The 17755-nt window shown below is 44.4% G+C and overlaps 2 protein-coding genes across 8 annotated transcripts in view; one reads left to right on the top strand and one right to left on the bottom strand.

The window, feature by feature from the left end:
* Positions 1 to 12051, top strand: part of LOC126998852 (phospholipid-transporting ATPase IF-like) — a 36336-nt gene extending 24285 nt beyond the window's left edge. For all 7 annotated transcript variants that reach the window (XM_050861012.1, XM_050861011.1, XM_050861013.1 and 4 more), the window contains exons 14-27: positions 860 to 1041; positions 1862 to 1965; positions 2412 to 2575; positions 3017 to 3106; positions 3384 to 3530; positions 3712 to 3854; positions 4190 to 4343; positions 4814 to 4916; positions 5934 to 6139; positions 6835 to 7021; positions 8088 to 8233; positions 8581 to 8684; positions 10420 to 10588; positions 11383 to 12051. In XM_050861012.1, the coding sequence (XP_050716969.1) occupies positions 860 to 1041; positions 1862 to 1965; positions 2412 to 2575; positions 3017 to 3106; positions 3384 to 3530; positions 3712 to 3854; positions 4190 to 4343; positions 4814 to 4916; positions 5934 to 6139; positions 6835 to 7021; positions 8088 to 8233; positions 8581 to 8684; positions 10420 to 10588; positions 11383 to 11760 (2277 nt within the window). In that variant the 3' untranslated portion in view covers positions 11761 to 12051. The remainder of the gene's footprint in view (positions 1 to 859; positions 1042 to 1861; positions 1966 to 2411; positions 2576 to 3016; positions 3107 to 3383; positions 3531 to 3711; positions 3855 to 4189; positions 4344 to 4813; positions 4917 to 5933; positions 6140 to 6834; positions 7022 to 8087; positions 8234 to 8580; positions 8685 to 10419; positions 10589 to 11382) is intronic.
* A 3287-nt stretch (positions 12052 to 15338) lies between these two features.
* The window catches only part of LOC126998848 (phospholipid-transporting ATPase IF-like), a 48011-nt gene continuing 45594 nt past the window's right edge, over positions 15339 to 17755 (bottom strand). Inside the window, exon 26 of the mRNA XM_050861000.1 lies at positions 15339 to 16803. Coding sequence (XP_050716957.1) covers positions 16600 to 16803 — 204 coding nt within the window. The 3' untranslated portion in view covers positions 15339 to 16599. The remainder of the gene's footprint in view (positions 16804 to 17755) is intronic.

Here is a 17755-nt window from a genome sequence, read left to right as displayed (position 1 = left end):
GGAATTCTAGGCCCGTATTTTCATTTACCTGGCACTATCGGCCCAAGACTGTGTGGGTATGCGTGGTTACCTATGGAAGTGAATAGACGTGAAGAGCAATGGACAATAGAATTGTCAAAATCGCGTCAAACCTCAAATTCTCACAGCAATGCATCGATGCAGCAAATAAAGCGAACAGAATGTTGGGCTTCATTAAAAGAAACTTTTTATTTAAGAATAAAGATGTAATACTCCCGCTCTACAACAGTTTAGTCAGACCCCATTTGGAATATGCGGTACAGTTTTGGTCTCCCCACCATGCAAAGGATATTGCTAAATTAGAAGGTGTTCAGCGTCGGGCAACGAAAATGATCCCTTCCTTGCGCAACAAATCCTACGAAGAAAGGCTTTCTACCCTTAACATGTTCTCTCTTGAGAAACGTCGCCTCCGAGGAAAACTGATCGAATGTTTTAAAATACTTAATGGTTTCACGAATGTAGACTGATCAACGTTGTTTATGATCGATGACACTTTGCGCACGAGGAACAATGGCGTAAAACTCAGATGTAGACAAGTAAATTCAGACTGCACCAAATTTTTCTTCACCAACGATGTAGTGCGAGAATGGAATAAGCTCCCATCATCAGTGGTCCAGTGTAACACGATTGACTCCTTCAAAAATAAGCTCGACCGTCACTTCCTTCAACTTAATATCAACTAGAGTAGAAATGCAACGTTTTGGAGTCTTCTGATTAATGTAAAATCACTTAGGTTTAAGGACAGACCACCAAGTCTGGACCATGGGGTCTGTGTGGTCTGATTTCCTATGTAAATCTATGTAAATAAACCTCCTTTCCACTCTCTTCTCCCGCCACACAGACATCGTTGGAGGACTTTCTGGTGACGCTAGCGCTCTGCCACACCGTGCAAGTCACCGCGAAGGGCAAGGCTAGGAGCCCCCCGCTGGTGATGGACTCCGGCGATGTGCAGATGGCGGACCTCTCAGACCGCTACCAGGCCTCCAGTCCGGACGAGAAGGCGCTGGTGGAGGCGTGCGCGGGGTGAGCATTATAATTTTTTACTTGAATTGATTTGACTTTGATTTGACTTGATGATGATGATGATGATGATTACTAGGTGACGGTGTATGACCTTTTCTTTTTTTACAGTAGAGGAAGCAGCTAAAGGGCAAAAAAGATAATGAAAAGCAAAAAAGATAATGAAAAGTGAAAAAGAAAAAAAGCCCGCTAAGCACTGTCCCTATAAAAGTAAATATAAATAAGCGGCAAAGAGAGAGGTCAATCTTGGATGGAGAAGTGTTGACGGTGTATTGCTATAATTTTTTTTTACAGTAAAGGAAGCAGCTCAAGGGAAAAAGAGAAAGACGTAAAACAAAAGCCGTTTTAAGCCACATCCATCAAAGAAAATACGAATGAGTAGCCAGGAGAGAGGCCAGATCCGCATGTCTTGATACTTCCCTCTTGATACCCTTGATTTCCTCCTCTTGAAATGGACGAAGGTTTTTCAAGGTAGACGGTTTCATTTTAGGTCACCACTTCGAAACAGCAAATAGCAGGAGGCACACGCTTCTCTCGGGACTGTCAGAAGGCTTGCAAATGGGTCCTCAATCTTTACTTACAACCATTCGTCTTTTCCTTGCTAGTTCCTTAAAAGCACATGGTGTTCTCTTCTAACTATTTCCTTCCGTCACGTTGCCGGAGGGAGAGGTGGGTGGGGAGGAGCCTTCATCTATTCTATCCTGTCCTAACACACGTAGATTACTAGAGTAGCGGTAGTAGACAGACACCCTCGCCATAGACCGCCACGTCTTCTGGTGTCTGTTCTTCCTATGTATTCCTATGTATTTCTATGTATCCTCAGCTTCGGCGTGGTGTTCGTGGGCCAGAAGAGGGACACACTCGAACTCAGGGTGCGGGGCCAGACCAGGCGGTACACACGTCTGCAGGTTCTTGACTTCGACTCGGGTAAGTGTGTATAGGGCGCCGAAGAATGTCTTAGGGCGCTAGACTTCCCTTTCTCCCCTCCTTCCTTTCTTTCTTCTTTCCTTACATTCCATTGCTTCTCATCCTCTCTCCCTGCCATCTACTAGTCGTTTTGCCTTCTTCCTTCCTTCCTTCCTTTCTTCCTTCCTTCCATACTTTCTTCCTTCCTTCCTTTCATCCTAACTGCCTTCCTCCATTCATTCATTGGTCTCTCCTTGGCTTGTTTTGGTCATTTTGTTTTTCTTATCGAACTAAAAAATGGTACAAAATAACAAAATCATGGCACTTCCTACTTCCCCCCCCCCCCCGCCCCCCGCAGCGCCGCGTCCTCCGTGTGCATCTTCTCTTCCTGTTCCGTCCTTCTCTCCCTATTGCCCTCGACCCCTCCCACCCACTCACCCCTCCTAAGCCCCGCCGACCCGCCGCAGACCGCAAGTGCATGTCGGTGGTGGTGCGCGAGGAGTGGTCGGGGCGGCTGTGGCTGCTGACCAAGGGCGCGGAGAGCAGCGTGCTGAGGCGCTGCCACGTGGCGAGCGAGGACGAGCAGCGGAGCCACGACGCCACGGCGGCCCACATCGACGACTACGCCATGGTGAGAGAGAGAGAGAGAGAGAGAGAGAGAGAGAGAGAGAGGGCATCAGTTATTATACATACATACATACGTAGTTACGTACATATATACATACATAAGCTCTGGAACAATCTTCCTCCGTCTGTATTTTCTCCTGCCTACGACTTGACCTCTTTCAAGAGGAGAGTATCGAGACATCTCTCCACATGAAATTGACCTCTTTTGGCCACTCATCTATACTCTTTATATATATATATATATATATATATATATATATATATATATATATATATATATATATATATATATATATATATATATATATATATATATATATATATAGGGGCAGTGATTAGCGGACTTTTTTCCTCAGTTATTATTTTGCCCTTGAGCTGCTCCCTTTACTGCAAATAAAAAAAAACATACACTCGTCCCCTCTAACCCCTCCTCCGCCTCTCACAGCTGGGTCTTCGCACGTTGGCGGTGGGGCGGCGGGAGCTCAGCGACAAGCAGTACAAGGAGTTCGCGGGGCAGCTGTCCCTGGCCCGCTCGGTGAGTGTGTGTGTGTGTGTGTGTGTGTGTGTGTGTGTGTGTGTGTGTGGACGAGTTGGATAGATAGATAGATAGAGAGATAGAGAGATAAACAGATTGACAAATAAATATGTAAATAAATAGATAAATAAATAGATAGATAGATAGATTGATCGGTAGATGGATAGATGTTTGCCATCAACAATGCACATGTCTCTGCTAAGAGTTAAGGTCACAAATAGGCACAGCGTCAGGCGAGCCCCTCGCATGCCCCTGACGGCCGGTGTTCCCTGTGCAGGATCTGGAGGAGCGCGAGGCGGCGGTGAGGAAGGTGACGGACCTGATGGAGGCGAAGCTGACCCTGCTGGGCGCCACCGGCGTGGAGGACCTGCTGCAGGAGGGTGTGCAGGAGACGCTGGAGGCCCTGCGGGTGGCCGGCATCAAGGTGAGCAAGGGGGTCATAGGGCACAGGGGTAGGGGGGGACAAAGGGCGCGGGGGAGAGAAGAGAAAAGGCGTTTGAACAGACATTACGTTTCTGAGTCTTTGGGTGGTGGCAATGCACTGCAATGCACTGGGAACGGGAGCCACAGAGCCGCGTCAAAGCCTCACGGTGCCTCCCCCGCAGGTGTGGGTGCTGACGGGCGACAAGGTGGAGACGGCGGTCAACATCGCCTACTCGTGCGGCCACTTCAAGAAGTTCATGACCGTGCTGACCCTCACCGGCCTGCAGGACCCCGAGCACGCCGCCGCCAGGCTGCAGCAGTGCACGTGAGTCACGGCGCCGTGCAGATCGCGCGAGAAGTACCACTGTCTCAGTAATTGGTGATTAGCTCCTCAGCGGGTAATGCCATCACATCTGCTGGACGATAAATATATCTACCCTGAGTCGCTTAGAACAAAGGTGTAAAGATGGACAAAGACTTTCACTAGTTTAAAAAGATTGCTATCAATTCAACTTCATTTTATATTTTTGTTTCTGACTAGAATCCAAAACTTTGTCTGGTGGTCATTATGCTGCGCCGGAGACACTTAAAGCACCATGATATAAATATGTGACCTCTAATAACCCTGGGTGACTTTGGGCTCAACCTCCCCCTCGTCAGGCAGGAGTCCGAGGTGGAGGGGAACTACGGGCTGGTGGTGGACGGCGCCTCGCTGCAGCTGCTCCTCGACCGCCTCAAGGACGAGTTCTACGCCGTGTGTCGCCGCTGCATCGCCGTCACCTGCTGCAGGATGTCGCCCAAGCAGAAGGCAGAGGTGGGTCTTCTTCCTTGGTTACTATTCTTTTGTTATTGAAGAATCCCAGAGCCGTGATGGCCAAGGATCCGTGTCTCCGTATTCCTTTGCTTGTCGTACAACTGGCCTGTCGAAAATACACCGGTCTCCTTGATTGATTAGGAAAATATGCAAAATCTAGAGAAGTTGGAAAGTGGAGATAGAATTGATTAGAGTGGTAAAATTTTAGGTTGGTGTTGCCAGACGCTCTCACCCCTCACCGAAAAGGAGGTCAGTCGGGTTCTAATAAGTGATTTCTTAGGTTCGCGGTACAGAAGAAGGGTCACACTACCAGAGGGGTCATAAAAATATACCTCTGGAAATGCCCACAACTCCTGCGAAAGCTTTGACAAATATGCGTGTTTGGGCGCCGAAATGTATAAAAATATGGCCCTTAGTGTTTTGGCTCTACCTTTTAGTTCACCTTTTCTTACCTTCGCTTCTCCATACAGACGGTGCGGCTGGTGAAGAAGAGCAAGGAGAGACCCGTGTGTGCCGCCATCGGGGACGGAGCCAACGACGTCTCCATGATCCAGGAAGCGCACGTCGGCCTGGGTCAGTCTCCTCCTTCTTTTCCTCCTGTTTCTCCCCTTCACTATAAAAAAGAATGATAATAAGTCAGATCAGATCAGATGTAGTCCCGGGATATGCCTTTGCAATGGCTCCCGGATTTTCTTTTCACTCAATGTCAATGTTCTCGTGCTTAACTCTTATTTTCTTTTTCAATATTCACTTGACATCTAGTTTTTTTTTCACTGGTTTTGCACTTGTGTTTTAGCTTTCTGAATTCTTTGTCCTTCCTTCCAAAGTTTTTTTAAGTAATTTTTCCTTTCTTCTATTTTCTCACTTCCTTTATTGCTATTTTTCAGTAATAATATGTCAGCTAGGTGTTCGTCTACGTCTTCTTTGTATGGCTGATGTACAAATGTGTGTGTGCCTTTCTAACTTCTGAGTATTGTTTGCAGTGCAGCAGGAAAGGTGTAGGTGCAGTGTCACCTTATCTAGAATATGCCGTTTCGTCCTAGTCATCTTATTAAAAAAGGACATCAGCATGCTAGAGTCTGTGCCAGCTTGACCGAGAAGATGAAAGATCACGCATGGGTTAAGAGATTTCCCGTACAAGGAGACACTGAAACATTTGAATCTGCATTATCTAGAAAGGCGAAAGATACTTGTAGACCTGATTGAAACTATTAACGGACGAAGGGCATTAATAAGGGTGATGTTAACAACCTTCATATGCAGAGGCCGTGTAAAACTATCACTAGGATCACTAAACAGTCCTTCCTCTTCCCCCTACCCCTTTCCCTTTCCTCCATCCTCCTCCCCCTGTTCTACCTCTTTTTCCTCTTCCCCTCCTCCTTGCCCTTCCCTTCCTTCCTCCTTCCCCCTTCGAAAACTCACATGAGGAAGCCTTGGTACAGCAGCGACAGAGCAGCGTAGCCAACGAGCGTGATGACCACTGACAGTCCATGAAAACCCCAGCAACTTTTACGAGGGGCTTTTCAAAGAGGCGAAATGAGGTGCCGAGACGCTTATGAATACGGGCTAACTCGTGTCTTCCCTCAACAGGCGTGATGGGCAAGGAGGGGCGGCAGGCGGTGCGGTGCGCGGACTTCGCCTTCGCCCGCTTTCGTTTCCTGAAGCGCGTCCTGCTGGTGCACGGCCACTGGTACTACGTGCGGGTGTCGACGCTGGTGCAGTACTCCTTCTACAAGAACGTCACCTTCATCACGCCGCAGCTCTTCTTCGCCATCTGGAACGCCTTCTCAACCCAGGTATGTGGGTGGGGGAGTGAGGGGTGGGGAGGTGTATGTGTGTGGGTGGGGAGGGTGGGGGTGGGGGAGAGAGGGTGGGGAGGTGTATGTGTGTGTGGGGGGAGGGTGGGGTGGGGAGGTGTGTGTGTGGGGAGAGAGAGAGAGAGAGAGAGAGAGAGAGAGAGAGAGAGAGAGAGAGAGAGAGAGAGAGAGAGAGAGAGAGAGAGAGAGAGAGAGAGAGAGAGAGAGAGAGAGAGACTGTGTGTGTGTATGTGTGTGTGTGTGTGTGTGTGTGTGTGTGTGTGTGTGTGTGTGTGTGCTGGAACTGACTGACTAACTGACTGAACGACATAAGTTTTACTATTTATTCTTCATATCTCTTTTCTCCTACATTTTTTTTTTAATCCTATTCATTTATCAGTTCTCCTTCCTTCATAGTTTTAGTAATAGTTTGTGCTGCATCTCTGTAGTAATCATCTACGTCCTTAGTTTTGCATGACGGTCCCTGAAGCATGTAGCATTACCTTAAATTATGGACCTATAGATGCATGGGAGCACGCCATTAGAATCAGCAGGAGTAAAATATCCCCAACACAGCTTCTTTGTTCTCCATTCGTGTCCACCCTTCAGCCATGTCCTCACCCCTTATTACCTCCATGTCCTCACCTCTGCGCCTCTCCTCTATTCCCCTTCTTCCCCTTCGTCATCCCCTCCAGAGTGTGTACGACAGCCTGGCCCTCACCATGTACAATATCACCTTCACCTCCCTGCCCATCATCATCTACGGCATCTTCGACCAAAACCTACCTGCCCACCTGTTAATGGAGCGGCCTCACCTGTACAAGAACAACGCGATGAACGCCGCTCTCTCGCCGCTGCAGTTTCTCAAGTGGACCTTTTTTGGTATGGTGGTGATCCTTAATTCTTTTTTTTTCTCCCTCTTTCTTCCCTCCATCCCTCTTTCTTGTCCTTTTTCCTTCATTCCTTTCCTTCCCTTTCGTCCCTTATCCTTCCTGTATGTTTTGGTAAGTGTCTCCTTTCCTTCTCCTTCCTTTTTCCTTCCCTTCCCTTCCTCCCGTCCTTCCTTCTTTCTTGATTTCTTCTCCTTCTTCCAATCATTTCTTCCTTCCTGTACTTTCATTTTGCATTTTTTGGTATGGTGTCTGTCTTTTAATTTCTCCCTTCTCCCTCTTCCCGTCTTTCCCTCCTTCCCGTTTTTCTTCCTTAATCCCTTTTTCTTCCCTCTTTCCTTCTTCACGTCCCTCCCTCCCTCCCCCCTGTTCACCCTACTTTGCATTTTGTGGTATGGTGTCTGTCTTATCAATTTCTCCCTTCTCCCTTTTCCCGTCTTTTCCTCCTTCTCGTTCCTCTCCTTTAATTCCTTTTTCTTCCCTTTTTCCTTCCTCACGTCCCTGACTCACTCCCCTCTGTTCACCCTACTTTGCATTTTTCGGTGTGGGGTCTCCGTAATTCCTTCTCCCTCCTCCCTCTTCCCGTCCAACCCTCCTTCCCGTCCGTCCTTCTTCCTACCCTGCATTTGTTTCTTTTTTTTAGTTTTTTTTTTTTTTTACTTTTGACTGTTATGTGCTATGTGTTATGTGTTATGGGGATATTTTGAGGCTTAATTATTTTCTCCTTTGTTGATTCTTCTTTATTTTGCTTGAATGTTGTACCTCCACCAGCATGCTTTCTGTTTTTATCATTTCTTTTATTACAGTAAGGAGTTCCATACTTTTCTTCTTTCCTTTTTCCTTTTTTCATCATTTCGGGGTATCTACGCATCACCCCGACGCTGTGCACTCGTGAATGGCCTCTCCTGCCTAATTACCCTTTCTTTTCACTTGCTGACAACTCACACATCTCCGTTTTCCTTTCCGACTCAATACAACTGCTAATCATCTTACTACATCCCAACCTTCTGATACATATAACTTTTGAACAACCTCCCGCCTTCCTTCCCCCCCGGCAGGTCTGTTCCACTGCTCCGTCATGTACTTCGGCCTCATGCTGGCCTGCGCGGACGACACCTGCGGCTTACCCAACGGACAGACCCCCGACCTTTTCCTCTTCGGCACTACGCTCGTCTCCATCTGCGTCGTCGTCACCAACTTCAAGGTAAGGGAGCCGTAGGAGCTGGTATTCTCAAACGCTTCCCCCCCTCACATCAACTATTTCCACTGGCCAAAAAAGAGATCAATCGAGTCCTTATGAGTGTTTGTTTAGGTTCATGGTACAGAGGAAGGGTCAGACTACCACCAGGGTCATTGAAGTGCCTCTGGAAATGCCTCAAACTCTTAGGAAAACCGTGTCAAATATGTGTTCCTGTCTGGGCGCCGAAATGTTTAAGACTACGACCTTATATTAACATCTTCTATAACCTTAGCGCTACAACATCTTTCAACGTAGACTCTTATAAAACCTCGTCTTGTTTCTCACCTCCCCTTCCTGTTTCCCTCCGGCAGCTGATGTTGGAGGCGCGTTACTTCACTCACTTCTTCTTCTGGTCAGTGGTCATCACGCTCGTTGGCTACGCTGCTCTGTCGCTGCTGTACCAAGGCTTCCTCATGTGAGTTTGCGAAGGGAGAAGGAGAAAGGAAGGGAAGGGCAAGGAGGAGGGGAAGAGGAAAAAGAGGTAGAACAGGGGGAGGAGGATGGAGGGAAGGGAAAGGGGTAGGGGGAAGAGGAAGGAAGGAAAGGCAAGGAGGAAGGGAAGAGGAAAGACGGCCGGGGGGAAGGGGTAGGGGAAGACAAAGGAAGGAAAGGGCAAGGAGGAAGGGAAGAGAAAAGAAGGCAGGGGGCAGGGGTAGGGGAAGATAGAGGAAGGAAAGGGCGAGGAGGAAGGGAAGAGAAAAGAAGGAAAGGCAAGGGGGCAGGGGCAGGGGTAGGGGACGATAGAGGAAGGAAAGGGCAAGGAGGAAGGGAAGAGAAAAGAAGGAACGGCAGGGGGGCAGGGGCAGGGGAAGATAGAGGAAGGAAAGGGCAAGGAGGAAGGGAAGAGAAAAGAAGGAGGGGGCAGGGGCAGGGGTAGGGGAAGATAGAGGAAGGAAAGGGCAAGGAGGAAGGGAAGAGAAAAGAAGGAAAGGCAGGGGGGCAGGGGCAGGGGTAGGGGAAGATAGAGGAAGGAAAGGACAAGGAGGAAGGGAAGAGAAAAGAAGGAAAGGCAGGAAATGGAAGGAAGGGCAATTGAAGGAGGTAAGGATGGAGTTTATTTTCACCTTACTCCTCTCATCTTAATACTGGCTGCACTTCATCTCACTTTCATCGGCTATTATGTACTCGAGGTAAAGACGTTATCAATACACAGGGATCCGATGCCAACCGAACCGTAATCCTTAAAAGAAAAAAAAAATCTGTTGTGGATGTTGGTAAGGCTGGATGTGGCTGCTTTGGAGAGTCTGAACCGCTTACTCGATGCTTCACTCACCGACTCAGTTCATAATCCTTCAAACACTTCTATTCTTCCCTCCTTTCCCCTTCTTTATCAGTTTAATCTACCATTTGTCGCTATTTTTCCCATTGTCTTTCTGTTCTCATGTGACCTCTTCAGTAACTAGCTTCACTCACCGACTCAGTTCATAATCCTTCTAACAATTATATTCTTCCCTCCTTTCCCCTTCTTTATCAGTTTTTATCTTTCCCACATGTTTAATCTTCCCCCTCTATCTTATTCCCTCTCTATGAGCCACAGGGCGATATTGTAAAACGCTTCCGCCCCTCACGTCAACTAACACCAAAGGCCGAAAAGAAGTTAATTCGCTCTATAATAAATAATTCTTTTAGGTTTATGGTACAGAAGTAATGTCAAACTACCACCAGGCTCATAAAACTGCCCCTGGAAATGCTCAAAACTCCTACTAAAGCCTTGTCTAATATGTGTCTTGAGGCGCCGAAACCTTTAAGAATATGGCCGTTATCTTCTTCCTATTAGCATCTTGTCCATTTCCTTTCCCTACTCTAATGACTTCTTCAGTAACTACTAACTAGGAATCGTTTCTCACCTACATACTCAGTTCATCATCATTCCAACACTCTTCTTCCTCCTCTACCATCCTCTCTATCAGCCTCATCTACTATCTGTTACTGTCTCATTTTCTTTTTCTGCTTTAATGAATTACGAATCGTTTCTCACATAATCTTTCCAACACTTTTCCTTCCACTCTCTATCACTCTCATCTTCTCCCTATTACCTACCCTCTTGCTGCGACGGAAATGAGCACCGAGGCCACGCGTAGCTAAAGCCTATACCCCCAACATAACCTTTACTTGTTACCATCATTCCCCGTTTTCTTCCCCCACACCAGCGACTTCTTCGGTAACTACGGCGTGTACTGGACCTACTACCGCATGTTCGAGAGCTGCTCCCTCATGCTGGCTTCCATCCTGCTCACCATCGTCTGCCTCATTCCCGACGTGATTGAGCAGGTGATCCGCGCCTACAAGGACGTGAGACTGGAAGAAAGGCGCCTCAAGGTGGGTGTATGTGTGTGTGTGGGGTGGGGGGTGGGGGGTGGGGGGGGGAGGGGGGGGGTCGTATGTTGTGTCGTGTTGTGTTGATGTACAGTACAGGTGTTGTTTTGGTGTTCTTTGTGTTGTGTTGATGTCCAGGTGTTGTTTTGGTGTTCTTTGTGTTGTGTTGATGTACAGTACAGGTGTTGTTTTGGTGTTCTTTGTGTTGTGTTGATGTACAGTACAGGTGTTGTTTTGGTGTTCTTTGTGTTGTGTTGGTGTGTGTTTATTGGGTGTTGTCTTAGCTTTTGTGTTCTTTGTTATGTGTTTATTTTGTCTGTAATTCGTCTAGATGGTTTATTTTTTTACATCTATTCATTATTTCTCTTCCTGTGTGTGTAGATATATATTTATTCGTCAGTCCATCAAGTTATACAGTCTGAGCTTTTTTTTTTTCTCTCTCTGCCATATACAGCAGTTTTTGCTTGGATAGTCGTTCTGGCATTAACCATTTACTATTTATTTATTTATTTCATTTGTTTGCTTATTTATTTATTTATTCATATATTAAGATAAATGGATAGTTACTCAGGCAGTTAGCTAGTTAGTTCGATTGGTCTTTAGATAATTAGAAAGTTAGTTATACTTATCTACTTTATTAGTCAATCATTAGTTAGCTAGATGGTTAGTTAGTTAGGTAGGTGGGTTGATAAGTGGATATTTAGGTAGTTAGAGAGGTAAATGGTCAATTAGCTAGTTAGATGGTTGGTTAGTTCGCTCGTTCGTTACTTACCAACTTGTGTGATTTCGCCTTCCAGAAGAAGAAGCGAGCCGTGTCCCTGAAGGCGTTCGTCGGCTTCGTCAACGAGGCCTTTGACGATCTGGAGGGGACGAGGAGCCTGTGGGAGGTGACCAGGGTGAGCGACAAACCACCACTACCTTACACCGCCTACAGCACTCCCATCAACACCATCAACACTACTACCAACGGCTACAACACCACCACCACGAACAACCACTATAACAACCAGCACAGCAACGCCACCGAGAAGACAAGCCAAATGGAGCAGCTAACAGTGGAGAACCTACAAAAGCTGGACAGAAGAACGATGCCTACGCTTGCTGTCAGTCCTCAGGGGATGGACACGATCACGGAGGAGACGAGTACGTGGTCGCAGGAGAGCTTCATCATCTGACGCACGATAGATGGCGTTGGCGAGGTGTTAGTGGCTCGTATTCTCAACCATTTCGGGGCTCACACACTCAGATTTGGTAAGGCGTTCGTAGAGGTTGTGTTAGTAGTATTTCCACGGGTAGTTTTATGGGTCTACTGATAGTTCAAGGAGGCTTCTGCACCGTGGAGAACAGACATGAGAACCCGACTAATCTCCTTTGTGGTCTTTGGAAATGTTTGTTGTGAGAGCCGAAAGCGTCTGAGAATAGAGGTTAAAGCTGGAACTGGCATTTAAGTTCAGTTTGTACGTGACGTGTGTGTGTGTGTCTAGTCCATGGTGTATTGGTGTGCAGGTAAGGAAGGTGAGAAGGAGAGTTACCTGGTGTTAGTGGACTTTTAGACGGGGTTCAGATGTGTCCACCTCGTGTGTGTGTGTGTGGGTGTGTATGTGTGTGTGGGGGGTTAGGGGGGTGGGGGTGTATGTGTGCTGTATAAATTGTATAGGAACGAAAACAAAAGCAAAACGCCAAAGAAGTGTATAAATGTATGTTCCAACAACTTTTTACAGTCAGTGTTCGTGGGTTCCTCGCAAGTGTGGTGTATAAAGTGTATAGGAAAGAATGTCGCTAACTGAAGAGTTGTACATTTCTATACTTAATTTATTTCTACAGTATAATAAACGCGTGTCCTCCGCAGGGCTGTATAAAATGTAAGAAAGAGAAGGGAAAGAGAAACGCCTCCTGAAGGATAATTATTGTACATGCATATTTAATTTCATCCTTTGTGTACGCTTTTTTTTTTTTATATTAGTAAGCGTTTGAGAATATTGTGTTTGGAAGAAAAGGAGAAGAAAAGAGAAACGCCCCCTGAAGAATAATTATTGTACATGTATTTTTAATTTCATGCTTTGTGTACGCTTTTTTATATTAGTAAGCGTTTGAGAATATTGTTTGGAAAAAAAGGAGAAGAAAAGAGAAACGCCTCCTGAAGACTAATTATTGTACATGCATATTTAATTTCAACCTATGTGTACGCTTTTTTTTATATTAGTAAGCGTTTGAAAATATTGTTTGGAAAAAAAGGAGAAGAAAAGAGAAACACCTCCTGAAGAATAGTTATTGTTCATGTATATTTAATTCGATCTATTCATATACGCTTTTTTTTTTTATATTAGTAGGCGTTTGAGAACATTGTGTCTGGAAGAAAAGGAGGAGAAAAGATAAGCGCTTTTTTGTACATGTATAGTGAATCTAATATATTTCTACCGTTTATAAATGAGCAAAAGCCACTCAAGATTGTGCTCGGAAATAGAAGAAGAAAAGAGGAACCGCTTCCTTAAGAATAATTGTATGTTCATGTACATTTAATCTAATTTATTTTTGCATTTTATACATTAGAAAGCGCCGGAGAAGATTCTGTTTGTGGTGAAGAATAAGAGATAAACGGTTACATAAAAATAATTGTACACGCATATTTCATCTGATTTATTTCTATACGTTTTATATATTAGAAAACGCCAGAGAAGAGTTTGTTTAGAAGAAAATATGAAGACAAAAATATGTAAAAAAAAGTTTCATGAAGACTTGTACATGTGTTTATAATCTAACTTAATTCTTCGTTTATTTTATTAGTAGTAGTTAACTCGAAAAAAAAAAAAAAGATTGTGAATGGAAGAAAAAAAAAAAGATGAACGCTTCCTGAAGGGCATTACATATATATTATTTAATCTAATTTATTTCTACGTTTTATATATTTGTTAACGGCACTGAATATATTGTGTATGGAAGAAAAGAACAGACAGAATAGTGATGAAAATATCTAGTCTATTCATACACTTCCTTATTTATTCCACAACGTCTTATTTATTTCTAGACACCAAAAAATTCGTTCAAAGTGATTCTGCGGCTTCGTGAGTGTATTTGATATTTCCTTCCCCTCCATGACATTGATTTCCTGCTAGTCCTGCCTTGTGATAAATAAATGTACATAGATATATTTTTTCCCCTTGAACATGAGGGGGAAAAATAAATAAACTACCTCCAGTCGATTGCTTCTGCTCCGCGTGATGATGAAGAAAAGAATAAAAGAGAAGAAGAGAGCAATATCTTGTTTTATTAGAAGAAAATGATATGCATAGCGCTTACGAATTATTAGAGAGAGAGAGAGAGAGAGAGAGAGAGAGAGAGAGAGAGAGAGAGAGAGAGAGAGAGAGAGAGAGAGAGAGAGAGAGAGAGAGAGAGAGAGAGAGAGAGAGAGAGAGAGAGAGAGAGAGAGAGAGAGAGAGAGAGATTTCCCTTTTGTTCTGTTTTTAAGTTCTTGCTAACAGATGACGGGAAAGAAAGGAAGGATTAGGAATATGCAGGACCTGATAAGAATATGATACGTGAGAAGGAAAAGACAGACAGACAAACAGACAGAAAGGGTTGTAATTTATTTTGGCACTCTGTTTCACCTGTGTTTCTTTTTTTAGGAGTTCTTGCTAACAAATGACGGGAGAGAAAGGAAGGATTAAGAATATGATATGTGAGAAGGAAAAGACAGACAGACAAACAGACAGAAAGGGTAGTAATCTAAGTACTTATCATATTACTACTTGACCCACGCTTAGATTAGCACTTTGAGTCCCCATTAGTTTTAGGAGCTCGCTAATAATTGACTGGAAAGGAAAGGAGGGACAAGGATGATGCAGGGCCTGATAAGCATATGATGTGGGAGAAGGGAAAAGTCAGACAGACATAAAGGGTTGTGTTTTAATCTGTCCGCTGCGATTGGCACGGATTTGGCTTTCACTGGTAGCCTGGTAACATACAGTCCCAGGTTTTTCTCTGCCTCTGTGGTGGAGAGTGGAGTGTTTCCCATGTGGTATTGGTATGCTGGATATTCCCTCCCAAGATGCAGGACTTTACATTTTTCTTCATTGAGTTGTAGCAGCCACTTTTTGTTCCATTCCTGTAGATTGGTGATGTCTTCTGGTACGAAATATGCAGTCAAGGGATTAAGTACCTACCTACCATTTTACCACTTTACGACGCCTCCAGAAGTAATCAAGACACATGTAATACCTCGTTTTTAGCAGATACTATACATATTTTACAGGCTTAGCAAAAATAGCTACATCCGTCGTTGGTTCTCATCCTTTACCGTACGAAAAACTAATTGGAGAGAAATGTAGTTTAGGATAGGGAGAGATTATGGTTTTTTGTTTTTGTTTTGTTTTTACAGGAAAGGAAACGGCTCACGGGCAACAAATAGGTGTAGAAAAAAAAGTCCCCTAACAGCTGTTCCTACGAAAGATAAAAGTGAAGAGTGGCGAAAAGAGAGGTATTACTTTATGCCAATACGTATGAGCTGAGAAAAGCAGTGAAGAAGAAAAGGACATTCGTATAGGAGATCGATGAATAGCAGTGAAGAACAACAACAAAAAAAAAAAAAAAAAAAAAACACTTGTAGAAGATAAGTAAAAAAAAAAAAAAAAAAAAAAAAACGTTGGTATAAGAAAGAAAAGAAAATGTGATGTTCAGCTAATATTATTCCAGCACACGGAAGAGTCGATAACAGAGGTCAAAAGGGAGATACAAAGAGGGGAAAAAAACAATGGCGCTGAAATAGTACAACTTTATTTCAACAAACCACAGACACACGACACTTTTGTTACCGAGATACGACACTTCTCAATTCAGACGTACGACAGTTTGTTACCGAGATACGACACTTCTCAGTTCAGACGTACGACAGTTTGTTACCGAGATACGACTCTTGTTTATTCCGACTTACGACACGACGAGGATCAAGGATGAGGACGACGACTAGGATTATAATGAGCATTGTTGTGGTGGTGATGATGGGGAAGATGACACACACACACACACACACACACACACACACACACACACACACACACACATGAATGAATAACTTGGGCACTAATTACGTTATATTATTTACAACTGTACACTTAAACAACAACAACAACAACAACAACAACAACACCGACAATTAAATACATTCAACCAAAAACAAAACAAAAAAACAATAATTATCTCTGGACGAAATAAATTAAATTACCTACTAGCCTACATTACGAGTCTTTCACAAACTAAATAAAATAAAATAGCCCAACGACGGCAAGTGTTGTGCTGTGTTTCTGGAACCTGCTCACGAAACAGACAAAAAAGAGTCAATTTTGTTACTGGTGCATCGCAAAACTCTGGCCCCTAAATCTGTGTCTAAGTAGGGACAGATTATTGAATTTTTTTTGCTAATTTGCTGGTTTGTTTAACTCTTGGATACTCTCATATGACAGAAGAAGAACAAAATGAAGAACAAGAACAAGAATCAGATGAGGTAAGCCAAAACAATCCACTTCTAACAAGCATCTGTGTTTTCAGCTTCCTCCACAGACGTAGCAGATGAATAGGTATAGCACTACTAGATAAGCAAGACAAAACAATCCACTTCTAACGAGCAATTGTCTTCTCAGCTTCCTCCACAGATGTAATAGACGAAGAACAACAACCAGAAAAAGCAAGATAAACCGATCAATCTTCAACGGCCATTAAAATTTTATCTCCTCAGCTTCCACCACAAAAGTAAACACAAGCAGCTATCCACCCACGGGCATCCTGAGACTGTGGTTTGAGGGGGGACTCAGACTAAAACTGGTATTATCAATCGCCTCGGGTTCTTGCTACAACTATTTTTTAAGGCCAGGAGCTATTTCGGGTTGTCATGAGTGTTCTTCCCGTTCACAGCGCCGAAGCCTTGCAAAACTACCGCCAGGGTCATGAAACAGCCCCGACAACTTCCTCAAGAGCCTTTTAAAGAGATGCACTAAGGCTCCGAAGAGTTTAATATTGTGTCCTTAAAGTTCCGTAAAAGGCACCCCATTTTTCATAGTAGTCCCGTCGTCTGCTTCCTCCCCGTCGTTTAAGCCATCGCTGGTCTTCTCCTCCTTCTCGACGGCCTCCAACCAGGTGCTCAGGAACTTCCCTTCAGGGTGGAATCCCATGTTGTCCTTCCCTTCAGATAAAGTGCTGCTCCTTTCCTTCCACTTCCCCTTCCTCTTCTGTAAAAGGCTGGTTAGTTATAGTGTTTTGTTTGTGTGAATGTTTAATTTTGTGGAGAGTAAATATGATGATGGTGTTTTTCTTTTTTTTCGGAAATGTTCGTGTTAATCAATGGATGTTGGTTCACTGTTTCATTGATTGTTTGCGTGTATAGTTAGCTAAGTACTAGATCATACGTCTCACTCTTTCTCTCTCTCATTCACGTACCCCCACCCACCGCCCCCACCCCCTCCCCCACACACCTTTTTTCAGTCAAATGTGGAAATGTTCGTGTTAATCAAATGATGTTGCCTCATTGTTTCACTGATTGTTTACGTGTTTAGTTGACTAAGTACTAGTTCATACGTCACACTCTCTCTCTCATTCACGTACCCCCACCCCCACCCCCACCCCCACACCCACACCCACACACATTTTTTCAGTCAACTGTATAGCAAGAAGAGAAAGTGGCATAAAAAGGGAAGTTACAGTTGAGGAAAGAGGAAAGACAGCAGGAGTATAATTATGTATCTGGTGCAGGTTTGTTAAGTGTTCTGATGTAGGAATTGTTCATCATGCACCTTATTAACATCTGGAGTGCTGGGTTTGATTTGTTAGTGTTCATGCAAGCAGTAACATCCCTTCTCCTCCCCTGTTTATCGGGCACCTTATTAATATCTGGAGTGCCGTGTTTGATTTGTTAGTGTTCATGCAAGCAGTAACATCCCTTCTCCTCCCCTGTTTATCGGGCACCTTATTAATATCTGGAGTTCCGTGTTTGATTTGTTAGTGTTCCATGCAAGCAGTAACATCCCTTCTCCTCCCCTGTTTATCGGGCACCTTATTAATATCTGGAGTTCCGTGTTTGATTTGTTAGTGTTCCATGCAAGCAGTAACATCCCTTCTCCTCCCCTGTTTATCGGGCACCTTATTAATATCTGGAGTTCCGTGTTTGATTTGTTAGTGTTCAAG

The sequence above is a fragment of the Eriocheir sinensis genome, chromosome 15 (genome assembly GCF_024679095.1).
Source record: "Eriocheir sinensis breed Jianghai 21 chromosome 15, ASM2467909v1, whole genome shotgun sequence".
Taxonomy (NCBI): Eukaryota; Metazoa; Arthropoda; class Malacostraca; order Decapoda; family Varunidae; genus Eriocheir; species Eriocheir sinensis.
Note: the sequence above shows the minus strand (reverse complement) of the source record. Positions and strands in the feature narration are given on the sequence as shown.